The sequence below is a fragment of the Oryctolagus cuniculus genome, chromosome 4 (genome assembly GCF_051225735.1).
Source record: "Oryctolagus cuniculus isolate XC-2025 breed Fujian yellow rabbit chromosome 4, ASM5122573v1, whole genome shotgun sequence".
NCBI classification, from domain to species: Eukaryota; Metazoa; Chordata; class Mammalia; order Lagomorpha; family Leporidae; genus Oryctolagus; species Oryctolagus cuniculus.
In genome coordinates, this window is record NC_142870.1 from 81,231,284 (window position 1) to 81,245,991 (window position 14,708).

The 14,708-nt window shown below is 50.1% G+C and overlaps 1 protein-coding gene across 13 annotated transcripts in view; it reads right to left on the minus strand.

Moving 5' to 3' along the window:
• The window catches only part of SLC12A8 (solute carrier family 12 member 8), a 184,643-nt gene that overhangs the window by 44,759 nt on the left and 125,176 nt on the right, over positions 1-14,708 (minus strand). For 11 of the 13 annotated variants that reach the window (XR_016233145.1, XR_016233146.1, XM_089331862.1 and 8 more), the window contains 3 exons: positions 10,081-10,168; positions 7,489-7,576; positions 1,372-1,518 (listed from right to left, as the gene is read on the minus strand). The exons of 1 other annotated variant lie outside the window; for it this stretch is intronic. Coding sequence is in view for 10 of the 12 variants with exons in the window: in XM_089331862.1 (XP_089187988.1) it covers positions 1,372-1,518; positions 7,489-7,576; positions 10,081-10,168 (323 nt within the window). In the remaining 2 variants the exon portion in view is untranslated. The remainder of the gene's footprint in view (positions 1-1,371; positions 1,519-7,488; positions 7,577-10,080; positions 10,169-14,708) is intronic. One more of the 13 variants, XM_089331863.1, reaches the window with a different exon arrangement.

The following is a 14,708-nucleotide window of genomic DNA, read 5'->3' on the forward strand; positions in this document are numbered from 1 at the left end:
CAGCCCAGGCTGACCGAGGACAGAAGTCGGGGAAGGACAAGGAGGAGATGAGCATAGTTTGCTCAGGAGGAAGGCTGGGAACCTGAAGGCTGGCGGAGAGCACCTGTGCACCCGCACAAGACTGTGTGAGCTCGAGCTCCTGGGAAGTGGGAGTCTCTGTCTCTGCTTCTCTCTTGTCAACCTCTGGGTTTTCAGAAGGTCTCTGGAGCATCCCAGCCATTTAAGGTTTGGGGGCATGATGGTTAACAGCAAGCCCCAAGGCCAGGGCTGTGGAGAATAATCAAACTGCAACCCCCAGGGACAAGACAAGCCTTGAGAGCAGAGTGAGAGCTGCAAAGACCAGCTCCCTTCCTAACCAGGAGATTCTTCTATGCTAAAACAGGAGAATCTGGAAATTTTCTTCTCTTTATTTAAGAGACATGCAGACAGAGAAAGACAGAAGCACAGAGAGCTCTCATCCCCAGTTCACTCTCCAAATGCCCTGGGAGCCAGGAACAATACAGGTCTCCCACGTGGATGGCAGGGACCCAAGTAGCTGAGCCATTACCTGCTGCCTCCTGGGGTGCACATTAGCAGGAAGTTGGAGTCAGCAGCAGGGCCAGGACTCAAACTCCTGTATTCTGATATGGGATGCAGGCTCCCAACTTGCATCTTAACTACTAAGCCTAATGCCCACCTCTGGAATTTATTTTTATTAAGGGATAGGGCTTCCTCCATTTCCTGCTGCTCCAGTCCAAGCTGCTGCTGGGCCTGGCTGGCTAACCCAGTGCCAGGTGGCCAGGGTGCTGTGACATTTCAGATGCTTCATCTAATTGACCTCAGCCTAAGCCAGCAAGAGGACGGGCTGGAAGAAATGATCACTGCATTCTCATCTATCCCACCCTAGACAACTGATCAACTGATCAGGAGTTGTGTGGTTTTGTTTGTTTTTTTTTTTTTTTTTTTTTTTTGGACAGGCAGAGTGGACAGTGAGAGAGAGAGACAGAGAGAAAGGTCTTCCTTTTCCATTGGTTCACCCTCCAATGGCTGCTGTGGCCAGCGCACTGCGGCCGGCGCACCGCGCTGATCCGATGGCAGGAGCCAGGTGCTTATCCTGGTCTCCCATGGGGTGCAGGGCCCAAGCACCTGGGCCATCCTCCACTGCACTCCCGGGCCACAGCAGAGAGCTGGCCTGGAAGAGGGGCAACCGGGACAGAATCCGGTGCCCCAACTGGGACTAGAACCCGGGGTGCCGGCGCCACAGGCGGAGGATTAGCCTATTGAGCCACGGCACCGGCCAATCAGGAGTTCTAATCAGAAAAACTAAAGCATGCATGGGCCAACAGCTGTGTTAAGGCAAAAGGTATGTTTCTCAAACAATGGGCCACTCACCCTTTTTCCCAGACAGGCGAGTGCAGGAATCACTTTCTCCTGCGCAATGCACTGCAAGATCCGGGGAGCTCCGTAGAGTCCTCCCATGCAGGAGGCCAGAGACGAGATGTACAAGCCCAGAAGGAAGAGGAAGCCCACCAGGGACACCTAGGTGAGAAAACGGCTTCATCATCCAGTGCCACAGCCCTTCCACTGCCGCCACACTGCCCACCCTGCTGCAGCTGAGCACAGGACGTCCTCCAGGGTCACCCTCGGGGATAGAGTAATTCCCCAATCCCCAGCCCCACCCTACTGCATGCCACTACTCCAGGTTCGCCCACATTTGACATGGACTGCACACGCTTTCTCAAACCAGCAGGCATCAGACTCATCTGTAAGGCTTGAGAAAACACGGATTTCTGGGAACCAACTCCGGAGTTTCTGAATCAATGATCTGGGGGTAGGGGTGAGAACCTGGATTTTCAACAGGTTCCCAGAAGACCTTGATGCTGGTGGGCTGGGGACCACACTTTGAGAACCACTGGCCAACCACAAAGCTAACAGCCTCCTGTCTCTATGCTCTCCTCACTCTGTGTCATCCTTAGACTCTGCCAGAGTCACTGATCTGAACCAGATCTGACCCAAATGCCCCTGCTACAAACATGCCTGCAGCTCCCACATGGCTCATGACCAAGTGTGCCCCACACTCAGCACACAGAGTCGTGGGTCAGCATGATTTCTCTGCCTGCTGGAGCGCTCTACCCACCACATCCCCTAATCTACTCATTGTCTGACTGCTAAACTGTGCTTCAGGACTCAGCACAAACCTCACCTCCTCTATGAGGCCGCCTCCAATCCCCCTCGCCATAGGGGCTGCTCCTCAGAGTTCTGTGGGCCCCTCAAGGGGATGTGAGGACAGCTGCTTTGGGAGCATCAGCCCAGTATTCTGTGTCTAGCAAAGACAAATGCTGGGGGCTGAATGGGACCCATGTCCCCTTGGCCCATAAGGCACCAGCAGAGTCAGAGAGGGCCAGCAAAAGATCAGCACCACTCCCCGTGCACTTGTGTCCCTGCCTGCCAGCCTGAAGCCATCACACCTTCCTGAGCTGGACCTCACCCACACCCAGTGGAGTCTCTCTGCTCTCCTGGGTCTCTGCGGTGCCCTCCCCATTCCACTCAACTTCAGGCTCAGTGGCCAGAACTGGGGATGCCATGTGTCTTTACCCAACCAGCACAGATAAGTCAGGTTTAGTTTCCAACTCTGCCACTTAACACCCTTCTTGATGAAGACTCTCCTTACCCCAAATTTTATTTCTTTCTTGAGCAATACACTGGATCCCTGTCATTGAGCTACACTGAACATAAGCATGGGGAGGAATCTTCCTGGCTCATAAATTATCACTGGAATAATCTGACCACCTGAGGAATCCTGCATCAGTCTGGATTTGCATCAGGAAAAAGATATCCCCCCGCTTTAATGCTATACTTGTAGGACCCTGCAGGTTGGCAGAATCATCAGGAAGCTAAAAGTTCAGGTTTGGAGAAAGGCAGGACAGAAGCCTGGAGGCACACCCAGACTCTTCAACAGCATCAGTCTGCCAGGATGCTCCAGCACCTGCCACCTGCAGAGGAACTCTCATCATTTCTTTAAAAAAACTTACTTACTTTTTTTTTTTTAATTGGAAAGACAGACACTTAGAGAGAGCTTCCATCCTCTAGTTCACTCCCCCAAATGCCTGAAACAGCAGATGCTAGGCCAGGAAAAAGCCAGGTGTCTGGAACTCAACCCAAGTCTCCTCCACAGGTGGCAGGCACCTAAGTACTTGGCTCATCATCTGCTGACACCCAGGATGCACATTAGCAGGCAGCTGGAATGGAGAGCACAGGAGCTGGGACTTGAACCCGGCACACAGATAGGGATGTGGGTGGCAACTGCTGTGCCCAATGCCCACCCCTCACCACCTCTCTCTTTTTGCCTCATTAATTACAGCTGAGCATCTGATGACCTAGTCTAGGGGCTGCAAAGGGACAGGCAGGAGAGGGTTTGGTCCTCTGGGCTGCTGTGATAATAAATGGGTCACTCCCTCCCTTCAGGGGGATAATGTAATGCAGATCACCTGCAGTGGGCAGGGACGTCAGAGGCTTGATAGACAAAAACTCACAACCACCACAGAGCCTGTCTTGTCTGTGATTCAGTGTGGGTTGCTCTGCCCTACAGAAATGCAGGCTCTTGTTATCCCCTTTAAGCTCACTTGTCTCAACTCTTCACCGCCCATTTTATTACTTGACATACACTGCTCTGATGGTGTTTTGTTATCTTTTACCCCGGGGATAGTTCATTAGCTCACGGCTTATCTTGCCAGTGCACAAGCGCCCCTTAAGTGAAGATGCGTATCATGCATCCTGGCCCCTGCCTTGCAGCACCTGACACAAACAGTGCTAAGCAGCTGAATTAATGAGGCCACATAACTTCTCTGTGATCCATGCCCTCAAGGTCTCATAAACTGCTAGATAAACTGGTCCCATGATCAATCCTTGGTGTACTCCGAGATGTGATCATTCATTTATCATCTTGCTTTCTGTCTTCTCTACCCAATCCATCCTATGCGGATTGTTTTTTGTTTGTTTGTTTGTTTGTTTTTATAAGCAGACAGACTCCATGATAAAATTTTATCATCAGCTTTTTGAAAATGTAACTCTGTAGGGTTCCACTCTAGCAACAGGTGAGAATCACCCCAGGCTTCTGATCTGACTAGTATGGAATGGGACACAGACATTGTGGAGTCTTTTAAAGCCCCCAGGTGACTGCAATGTGCAGCCAGCATGGCGATGCCCTGGGAAGAGCACAGCGTACCCATTGCACTCCCCTTTCAAAGAATTCCTGAGGAGATTCAAGCCTGGCATCTCCTGGCAGAAATTCACTGTTTCTTACCCAGAAGGTAAGTTGAAATTTAATAAGCACCCACTATGTGGCAGGTGTTGTGCATTGATAGTTATCTCAGACCTACTGCAGTATACTAAAAATTCTTAAGAAAGCAGAACATTATTGAGACTGACATTCAAGAACAGGGAAAGTAATAGAACTAGGCCAGAGAAGCTGCAGGAAACCCAGAAATGGATCAACTGGCCAGCAGCAGATCAGCAGAAAGCAGCGAGGGCGGCCTGCAGCCATGGGAGACAGTTCTGGCAGAAGGCTGTGGGGAGAGAGGGAGATGTCCACTGAGCAGCTCATGGGAACCAGTGCCAAGGGAAGCAGTCAGAGGCCAGCCCTGCCTGTGTCCCACAGTGATACTTCTGGCACACAGAGGCAGCCTCACTTCAGGCCCCAGGAAAGCTCAGAGATGGGCTCAGAACTGAGGCCATAGTTAGGACATGAAGCTGAGCTGCGTGACTTGCTAAAGCCATACCAGGATGGGAGACTGCCTCCTGTGTCCAGCAGAGACTCTGTCCTTGCCCCTCCAGCCTCGTTGCTGCAGCCTCTATTCTCTAGGTACCGGCAGTGAAATCACTTGTGGTCCAACTTACTACTGGAGTACAGTGCCTGCTATTGCTGCCAGGTCAGACCCGACAAGAGACACTTTAGATACTTGAGGAAAGAAGAAAGCTCTGGAGGAAAATCCTGTGTGCCCCCTTTTGGAGGAGTTGAGGGAGGGGCACCTGACATTAGGGCGCTGCTATTTTGGAGCTGCCATGGTTGGTTCCTTACTGTGTACTCACTTGCTGCACCTGCCCCTGGTTGCCACTGAGAACTAAGAGCAGTGGGCTTGCTTCATTTTTCTTTATAGCCTTTCTAATAATTCATCCCAAGGAAATAATATCATCCTCTCCAAAAACTAAATCTCCACCTTTTATCCTAGAGTGTGCATGTGTCCAAATATTGCTGATGGGCCTGATTTAACAGGTGCCCCCAACTGGCAACAGCTCGCCTGCCTGTCTTGCCATCTGGGGCAGGTGGCATTCCTGGGTACAGGTGTTGATTATCCAGTGTGGGGTTTCAGCCTCAGAAACTACTGTGCTGTCTCGGAAGAAGTCTGTGCCTTCCCTGGACACCAGGCTGCCTGCCCCACCATGGGTCCATTCTGAATGTTGCGCACAAAGCAGGGAAGCAGAGGAGAGACGAGCCCAGTGGGGCTCCTCATTCCATCCACATCAGAGTCCCTGATGATTGAAAGGATTTCTCTGGAGGAAGCGCTAGAAAGGAAGCAGTTTCAGAAGACCAAGCCAGCCACTGGAGAGTTGCAGACAAGCCACGATCAGTTCTCCCTGGTCAAACGATCCTTCCTTCTTTATCGGCCCCCAGAGGCCTCCAGTCCCTCTAACGCAGCCAAGCTTTTCATTCCACAACTGGAGAAAAGACCCTCGGAGATGAAACTCTAGACAGACACGTGCATGTGGATACAAAGACAGACACAGGTTCCTTCCCCCAGAGCAAGCCTCGCTACCTGGGGTCAGCTCTGGTACTGCCTGATCTGCTCCCCGTGTCGGCCTGCAGGCAAGACCCTTGAAAACAAACATCACCTCTGCATGAGTCTACACGACTTACAAGGAAATCCGTGCTAACGGAGTTTATGGGTGCCTGTATCTCATATCTAGAGTACCTGGTTTGAGTCCTGGCTTCACTCCAGATTCCAGCTTTCTGCTAATGTGCACCTTGAGGCTGGTGATGACTCAAGTGCTTGGGCTCCTGCCACCTCCATGGGAAACCTGGATTGAGTTCCAGGCTCCTGGCTTTGGCCTGGTCCAGCCCTGGCTGTTGCTTACATATGGGGAGTGAACCAGCATATGGAAGACTTCTCTCTCTCTCTCTCTCTCTCTCTCTCTCTCTCTCTCTCTCTCTCTGCCTTTCAAATAAAGTGAAGATAATTAAATAAGAAATTGTTTTCAAAAGTGAGTTCCGAGCTCCCTGCCGCAGTATGTCCTAAGCACTGGCCCGCTCTGAGGCAGGTCCAGGCTGCTCCACACAGCCTCACCCCACGAGAACACAGCACTCTCTCCTAAAACACAAGCAGGGAGACTCAGCGAGACTCAGGCTGAGGGCCTGGCAGAGAAAGGCAGGGCAGCAGGGGCCCCTCTGATCCCCATCAGAGACAGGCAGCTGGGTGGGGAGGGAGTTTCTCTTCTCTGACGGGAATCACAAGGCCTGCTTTTCCTCCAGGAAACTAAGGAAAGTAGTTTTGGGGGATTTCCAGAAAAAATGTTTGGAAATTTTATTCTTGGAGGGTCAAGTGATGCCAAACAAGTGTCCTTGGATTACATGACCTCCAGCTGGCTAGCAGCGATCAGGGAACACAAGGAATTCACTCATCCTGGAGCCTGGGATTCTCAGGGCAACCAGAAAGCTGAGGGTTGTTGGGGACAGGGCAGATCCTCCTGCCCTGTCTTTGCCAGGCGTTCACCCTGGTGCTGGGCTCCTTAGTATCACTCCACCTCCCTGCCCCCTTTTCTGTCCCTCAGCCTCCTCCTTTCTTGCTTCTTGTGACTGGCAGTTTGTGGTTTGGGTGGAAAGTGAACCAACTGGCAAAACACAGGAGTTGGGGCTGGCGTTGTTGGGTACTGGGTTAAGCTGCTGCCTGTGATGCTGACATCCCATGTGGATGCTGGTTTGAGTCTGGCTGCTCCACTTCTAATCCAGTTCCCTACTAACATGCCTGGGAAAGTAGCAGATGGCCCAAGTGCATGGGCCCCTGCCACCCACATGGGAGATCCAAATGAAGCTCCTGGCTCCTGGCTTTGGCCTGGCCCAGCCTGAGCCATTGTGGCCATTTGGGGAGTGAACCAGTGGAAGGAAGATTCTTTCTCTTACTCTGTAACTCTGCCTTTCAAATAAATCTTTTTAAAAAACACAAGGCTTATGAGCTGAGAGTTTGGGTGGCTGGCCTTTTTTTTTTTTTTTGTATTTCTGTCCTGATTTTTGACATGGAAATGGCTCCAGTCTCTAGTTACCTGAATTCATGTGCCTCCCTGGGTACTGGGACTGATTTCTAGGGCTCCATACACAGAAGCTGTAAGTTTCCCATCAGTTTTGAGCCCCAGGACTGAAGTCTCCCAGATGGAATGCAAGGGGAGGCAGCCCCGGTAGGTGGGAGCAGCGACCCAGCTGACCAAGTGAGCCCTCTGGGCAGCGCAGGACTCACACACCTTCTCAGCTATCAGGAAGTCATAGCGAAGAGCCTCTCGGGTGCAGACGGCGCCCAGCAGGAGAACGAAGACGAGGTACAGAAACCACCTGTAAAACCCAAGAGCACAGCAGAATGCCACCAGCCCCAGCCAAGCCCACCCCAACCTCACACCACTCCACCTCTGGTTTCCTGTGGGGGCTGACTCAAAACTAGAGAGCAAGCCAGTTACCAGGCCTCCCCAGCCGGCTGGGGTGAGGGGCCTTTTTCTACTGTTTCTCCTCTAGCATATTTTGTACCAAAAATGAAAAATAAGCATCATTGCTTTCTCTTTTTCTTATATTAAAAGAAGAAAAAGTTGATCAGCATTGTGGTGTACCAGGTTAAGCCTTGGCCTGCAACACCAGCATCCCACATGGGCATCGGTTTGAGATCTGGCTGCTCTGCTTCTGATCCAGCTCCCTGCTAATGCACCTGGGAAAGCAGCAGAAGATGGCCCAAGTCCTTAGGGCCCTGCACCAAGGGGAGAGCCAAACATGGGAGACCAAGAAGAAGCTCCTGGCTGCTGACTTCAGCATGGCCTACCCTCAGCCATTGTAGCCATCTGAGAAATAAGCTACTGGATGGAAGATTATTTTCTCTCTATCTCAGTCTCTCCTCCTCTCTCTGTAACTCTGCCTTTCAAATAAATGAGAAATAAATCTTTTTGAAAAAAGAAAAAGAAAAACACACAAAGGGTCAGGGGAGGGGAAGTAAGAGGCTAATGGGCCCCTGTGTTAGGATTTGGGGCAGCCACACACTCGACCCTCCCTGTGCAGAAAAACAAGTTGATGACCTTTTGGGCCTCTCAGTTCTGTTGGTTTTTGGAGCACAGATAATAGAAAGGAAAAAAAGTATGTAAAGGCACAGTGGGCTGGCTGTGTCCCCAAGATGTCTATTAATCTTTTTTTTTCTTTTTTACAATTTATTTATCTACTTGAAAAATAGAGTTACAAGAAGACACAGGAGGAGACAGAGAGAGGGGTCTTCTATCTGCCAGTTCACTCCTCAAATAGCCACAATGGCTTCAGCTGGGCTAGTCTGAATTCAGGAGCCAGGAGATTCTTCCAGGTCTCCCAGTGGGTGCAGGGGCTCAAATACTTGGGCCACCTTCTGCTGCTTTCTCAGGGAGCTGAATCAGAAGTGGAGCAGCCAGGACTTGAACCTGCACCCATATGGGATGCTTGTGCCACAAGCAGTGGCTTTAACCCTAATGCCACAGTAATCTTGAACAAGCACATGACCCCTGTGTGACTTCTGGTGACCACCTGGGTAGTGGCTGAGTAGGCCAAAGGTTCCTCCCAGGACATCCCAAGGATCACTAAAACCAAGGCAGGGTTCCCACGTAGAACCCACTTTCTTTTCTTTCCTCCCCAAACTCCACTGTACCTCCGTTGTCTTCATTTTGCTCCCATTGCTATTGCCTTATTTTGTACAAGACAGCCTGGTGTATGTGCCTGGCTGGTTGCAACAGTGCAACTGCAGTAAGCAAACAGCAGACTCAGTACTTGTGACATAGATGTATTAATGCCTTTAAAACAATCACAACTGGAGCTGGTGTTGTGGTTCAGTGGGTTGCACTACCACTTGCAATGCTGGTATCCCACATGGGAGTACTGATTTGAGTTCTGGCTGGTCTGCTTCCCATCCAGCTTTCTACAAATGTACCTGGGAAAGTGGCAGTACCTAGGGCACTGTCCAGATGGAATTCCGGACTCCTGGTTGTTGGAGCCATTTGGGGAGTAAACCAACAGATGGAATATCTCTATCGCTCTACTTTTCAAATAAATAAATTTTTAAACAATATCACAGTTTAAATAACTTCTTAACTCACTGTCATGTCTATGATCTCACTGCCTTTTCACACCCACCCAGTCAAGGGCAGCAAAACTTCTTGTGGCACAGAGAGAAAAACAAACAATCCTAGCAGGCCAGAAACAGACCCAAAGGCTGGCCAGCCTCCTAGTAGGAGTGGCACAAGGTGAACTAAAGACCCAGAAGCTGGAGGGCCTTGGGGAGATGGAGGGGAGGCCAGCTGGGGGCAGCAGGAGAGCCAGTGTCTCTGGGCCTGCCCTGCAGCTTCACACACAGCCAGTGAGGCACACAGATCATCACTACTCCACTTTCCTAGAAAAGGAAACAAGCTCAGAGAGCTAAGTGAGGTGGCAGAGTCACACAGCCCATCAGCGGCAGAGCTGAGATGCAAACTTTCATCTGTCTAATTGCAAAGCTCTTCATCCTTATGTTCCCTCCAATAATCCTGGAAATGCAATGGTTAAGAAAAATCTCCAACTTCAAAGTAGGGGTGTGAAAAGGGGGGCTGGAGGCTGAGGGAAAGGCTGGGTCTGTGATCTGCATTCCCGCCACTCCTCCCAGGCAGGGCTATGAAAGGGCAGTGTCTGAACGCACCAGACGGGAATTTTCCAGCCCACCGAGTGTTAAAAGGAGGATCAGGGTATGAAATAGACCGGTCACAGTCGGGGCGCTCTCGGAACAAAGCGGGCAATCCCCTCTTCAGCCTGGGGTTTTCTCTCCCACTCTGCAGCTCAGACCGATCACCACGCGGGGGACTTACGAGATGCCAACAGCTGCCAGCGAGCCGAGCGGGATGCTGGCGGCCGGCTCCCTGAGGTCGCCCCCCATGTTGAAGCCAGCCATGACTCCTGAAAGACACACAGGCAGGGGATGGGGTGACAGAGCGACTCCAGGAATCCCCTCCCTTCCTCCGGGGCCCTCTCCTGGAAGCTCTCTCTTGCCCAGCCCTCCCATCTGCAGCTCTGTGAACGGGCGCTTCTCAATCTCCCCTGGCAACTGGGGAGGCATCTGCGTGGCTGTGAAAGGGGCCTTTGTGGGTGGGGAAGTGCGCACAAGGAAAACCCTCTTGGCTACAAAACCATCTGATTACTGGTTGCAGAGTAAGGAGGGTGACGCAGGCATCGTGCACACACAACATCCCGGTGCTGCCTGCTCAGCCCTGGCCTTCCCAGCTGGCAGATGCCCCGGAGAGGCTCAGCACTAGCGAGAGGCCTGGCAGTTCCTGTGCAATTTCACTGCTACAGCTACCCGCTCCTTTTGCTGGGGGTTCAGGTGCCCTGGGGTTACCAACCACCCTCACAGCTCCTGAGCTACCCAAGGGTTCTAAGGAAACCGAAACCCACTCCTAGGACAGGAATTTGCCATAGAAGTTAAGATACTGGTTAAGATGCCTGCATCTCATATCACAGTGCCTAGGTTTGACTCCTGACTCCACTCTCAGTTCCAGTTTCCTGCTAATGCACACCCTGGAAGACAGAATGCGACGGCTCAAGGACTTAGGTCCCTGCCACACGTGTGGGGGACCCAGACTGAGTTCTCAGCTCCCGGCTTCAGCATAGCCTAGCCCTGGCTGTTGCAGGAATTTAGGGAGTAAATCAGAGGGCGGGAGATCTCTGTCTCCCTTTGTGTCTATCTCTTGGTCTCTCCGCCTTTCAAATAAATAATTGTTTTTAGAAAAGCAATCCTGGGCCGGCGCTGCGGCTCACTAGGCTAATCCTCCACCTTGCGGCGCCGGCACACCGGGTTCTAGTCCCGGTTGGGGCGCTGGATTCTGTCCCGGTTGCCCCTCTTCCAGGCCAGCTCTCTGCTGTGGCCCGGGAGTGCAGTGGAGGATGGCCCAGGTGCTTGGGCCCTGCACCCCATGGGAGACCAGGAAAAGCACCTGGCTCCTGGCTCCTGCCATCGGATCAGCGCGGTGCGCCGGCCGCAGCGCGCCGGCTGCGGCGGCCATTGGAGGGTGAACCAACGGCAAAGGAAGACCTTTCTCTTTGTCTCTCTCTCTTTCACTGTCCACTCTGCCTGTCAAAAAATACATAAATAAATAAATAAATATAAAAAAAAAAGAAAAGCAATCCTGATGACTGAGCTGCAGGTTCCTTTCCATCACTACCTCCCTTCCCCAAGAACACAAATGGAAACTGAGTTACTGCGTGACGGTGAAGGACCAACAGCACAGTGCCAGGTGATGAGAGTGCGGCTCCTTCCATCCTGCTAGGGTTTGCATTTGGTGTGAATGTGTCCCCAAAGTGCCCAGGCATTCTTATGATGGAGGCTTGGTCCTCTGCATGGTGACATTAAGAGGTGGTGTGACCTCTCTTAAGAGGAGAGTTCAGGGGGAGGTCATTAGGTCCCCAGGGGCCTTGTGCTAGGAAGGGATTAGTTCTCATGGAAGGGCTAGTATAAAAGAATAAGCCTAGCCTCTCCTGCATCTCTGGCTTCCTGTCTTCACATGCTCTCCCTCGCTCCTACAGATGCTCCCACCACTGGGATGCTATTCGTCATAAGGGCTTCAGGTCTCCAAAACTGTGAGCTTGAATCAACCTCTTGTCCTCCTACATTACCCAGCCCCAGGTCTGTTATGGCAACGGACAATGGATGGAGACACAGACTTAGAGCAGACACATGTGGGAGCAAGACAACAGTGTGTTCTGAACATCAGCGAGGGTCCGGCCCCGAGTGCTCTAACAGCACAGGGAGACCAGCTGTCCTGGCTGGGAAAGCCTCACCCAGGCAGCAGCATCTTAAATGTGGCCTTGAACGACGGTTTGGTTAGGCTCAGGGATAGGAACAGCCTAACACCATCCTGATCAATGGATGACCAGTTTCAACCTGACAGGTCTGTGTCAGGGCTTTACATGCATTTTTTAAAATCTTGTTTATGCCTCACAACAGCCACACCAGGAAAGTAAAATCATTTCCCCATTTTAGAGAAAAGTGCTCAGTCAGACTGAGTAAGTGGCAAAGCTAGGGTTCAGTCCTGCCTGACTCGGCAAATTATGCTCCTAAAGCCTCTGCTCTAACACTCGGGGATTCCAGCACAAGTGTAGTGAAGGAGAAGCTTAGGGCTGGAAAGTTAAAGTGGGGCCGCTGTGTCAGGGAGGGAGGCGCCTTTCTCTGAAGGGAGGAAGGAACCTCCACTGTGATACGGCCTTGACTAAACAAGTTCAGAGTTGGTGAACTCAAGGGGCTTCCATAGCCTAGACAGCTCATGGCAAGAGCCTCGGGTGATTGCTGACGTCATAAATAAGAGTGCCAATTGCTAAATCAACAACAGGAGTCACTGGGTACAGGCTCCCCACGTAGCATCTCTGTCCTTAATGTGTTTTACTATGAAACTTAAAGACAACACTACTAGTCGAACAATACCCTATACCTTGTGCGGTTGTGTGAGTGCAGCCTATTGAAATCCTTGCTTAGTATATACTAAGTTGATCTTCTGTATATGAAGGTAATTGAAAATGAAACTGGATGAAGCACAGGATGGGAGAGGGAGAGGAGAGGGGGGAGGGCCGCGGGAGGCAGGGAGGCGGGGGGGAGCCACAATAGTACAAAAGTTGCACTTTGTAAATTCACATTTATTAAATAAAAAATAAATAAATAAATGAGGATAGGTGAGTGGTAAAAAACAAAAACAAAAACAAAACAAAACAAAACAACAAAATAAAGTGGGGCCACTGCAAAGAGAACCCAGATGATGGCCCAACACGGGGGCCTGCCTATACTTTGACCCAGCAGTTCCATTCCTAGGATTCTGTCCAAAGTAAACACTCACAGATATGAGTAAAAAAAGTAGTCAAAAATGTGTAAAAATGCTTGTTTAGAGTAATGAAAATAAAGAACCTAATGCTAGATAATCAAGGGTTGGCAAAATAAGTGATGATATATCTTTCAATAAATGCCACATCTTTGGGATATGTTGTGACACAAAAAGATAATAAAAATCTATTGCTGTTTTAAGGGGCATAGTGAAAACAGAACATACAGTATGATCCCACTGCTATATAAAAAAGATTGATTAATGCATAGAAAAAGGAATCAGAATGTGTTTTTAAGTGTTAGCAATATTACTGTTCGGGGAGAGAGGAACAGATCTTTTTCTGTTTGATTGTTTATATTTTCTCAATTTTCTACAGTGGTCATTTTAAAATTTGGGAAAAATCATTTTGAAAGAGTTTTCTTGTTTAAAAAATCATGTTAAAGGGCTGGCACTGCACTGCAGTGGGTTAAACTACCATCTGTAGCACCGGCAACCCATATGGCTGCTGGTTCGAGTCCTAGCTGCTCCATTTTTGATCCAGCTCTCTGCTAATGTGCCTGGGAAAGCAGCAGAAGATGGCCCAAGTGTTTGGCCCAGCTCTGGCTGGGCCATTTGGGAAGTGAACCAACAGATGGAGAACTCTCTCTCTCTCTCTCTGTAATTCTGCATTTCAAATAAATAAATAAAAATTTTTTATAAAGGCATGTTAAGAACACTTGTCATTCCCCTTCTCCCCTCCAAGATCATATCAATAGTATCAAGAGGGTAGGAAAGAGGAGAAATAAATAAACGCCCACTGCAAAGAGGATTGGGATGGTAGGATCCTACTGATGAAAGGTTTCCACAAATGTCTGGAACATAGGAAATGGAGAAAATGATACTGAGTGAAATGGAAGGAAAAGAAAAGCTGGGGAAGCTTCTCTAGGGTTCTGAAGACACTGCCTAAGGAAAACCAGAGCCATTGGTGCGGAGGCCGGCACCTCAAATGAGGCTGTGCACAGGCACCAGCTCACCCAAATGCAGGCAGCTGCTACCAGGAAACAGCTCTCAGCTCACTACACAGCAAGGGAATGCGTGTCAGTGACCAGGATCAACAGCTTGTGACAAAAACCAGCAGTGAACAAGCATGTGCATAACAGAAATGGAGCACCCCAGCTAGAAGAAACGCAAATCAGGATCGGGGAGAATTCTGAAGAAACAGTAATGAGAGACACCAAAAGAATATTCTATCTGTAACACAAGATGGTCTGAAAAAAAATTCAAGAAGAAGGAAGAACTTTTGGAAATTAAGAATGAGATCACTAAAACTGAAAATACAATAGATCTGAAAGATACAGTTAAGTAAATACCCAAGCACGCAGGGGCCAGTGCTGTGGTGCAGCAGGTTAAGCTGCCACTTGCATCACTGGCATCTCATATCTAAGCACCAGTTCAAGCCCCAGCTCTTCTGCTTCTGATCCAGCTCTGTGCTAATGTGCTGGGAAAGCAGCAGCAGATGTCTCAGAAATGGAGTAAAGCAGCAGAATAAGAGCAGGGTTGGAAGCAAAAAGGTGGAGGCTACTGCAAAGGAAATGGACAGTCTGATGTTAGGTGCAACCTTTTGGGAATTAGAAGAAAGACACTATTGAAAC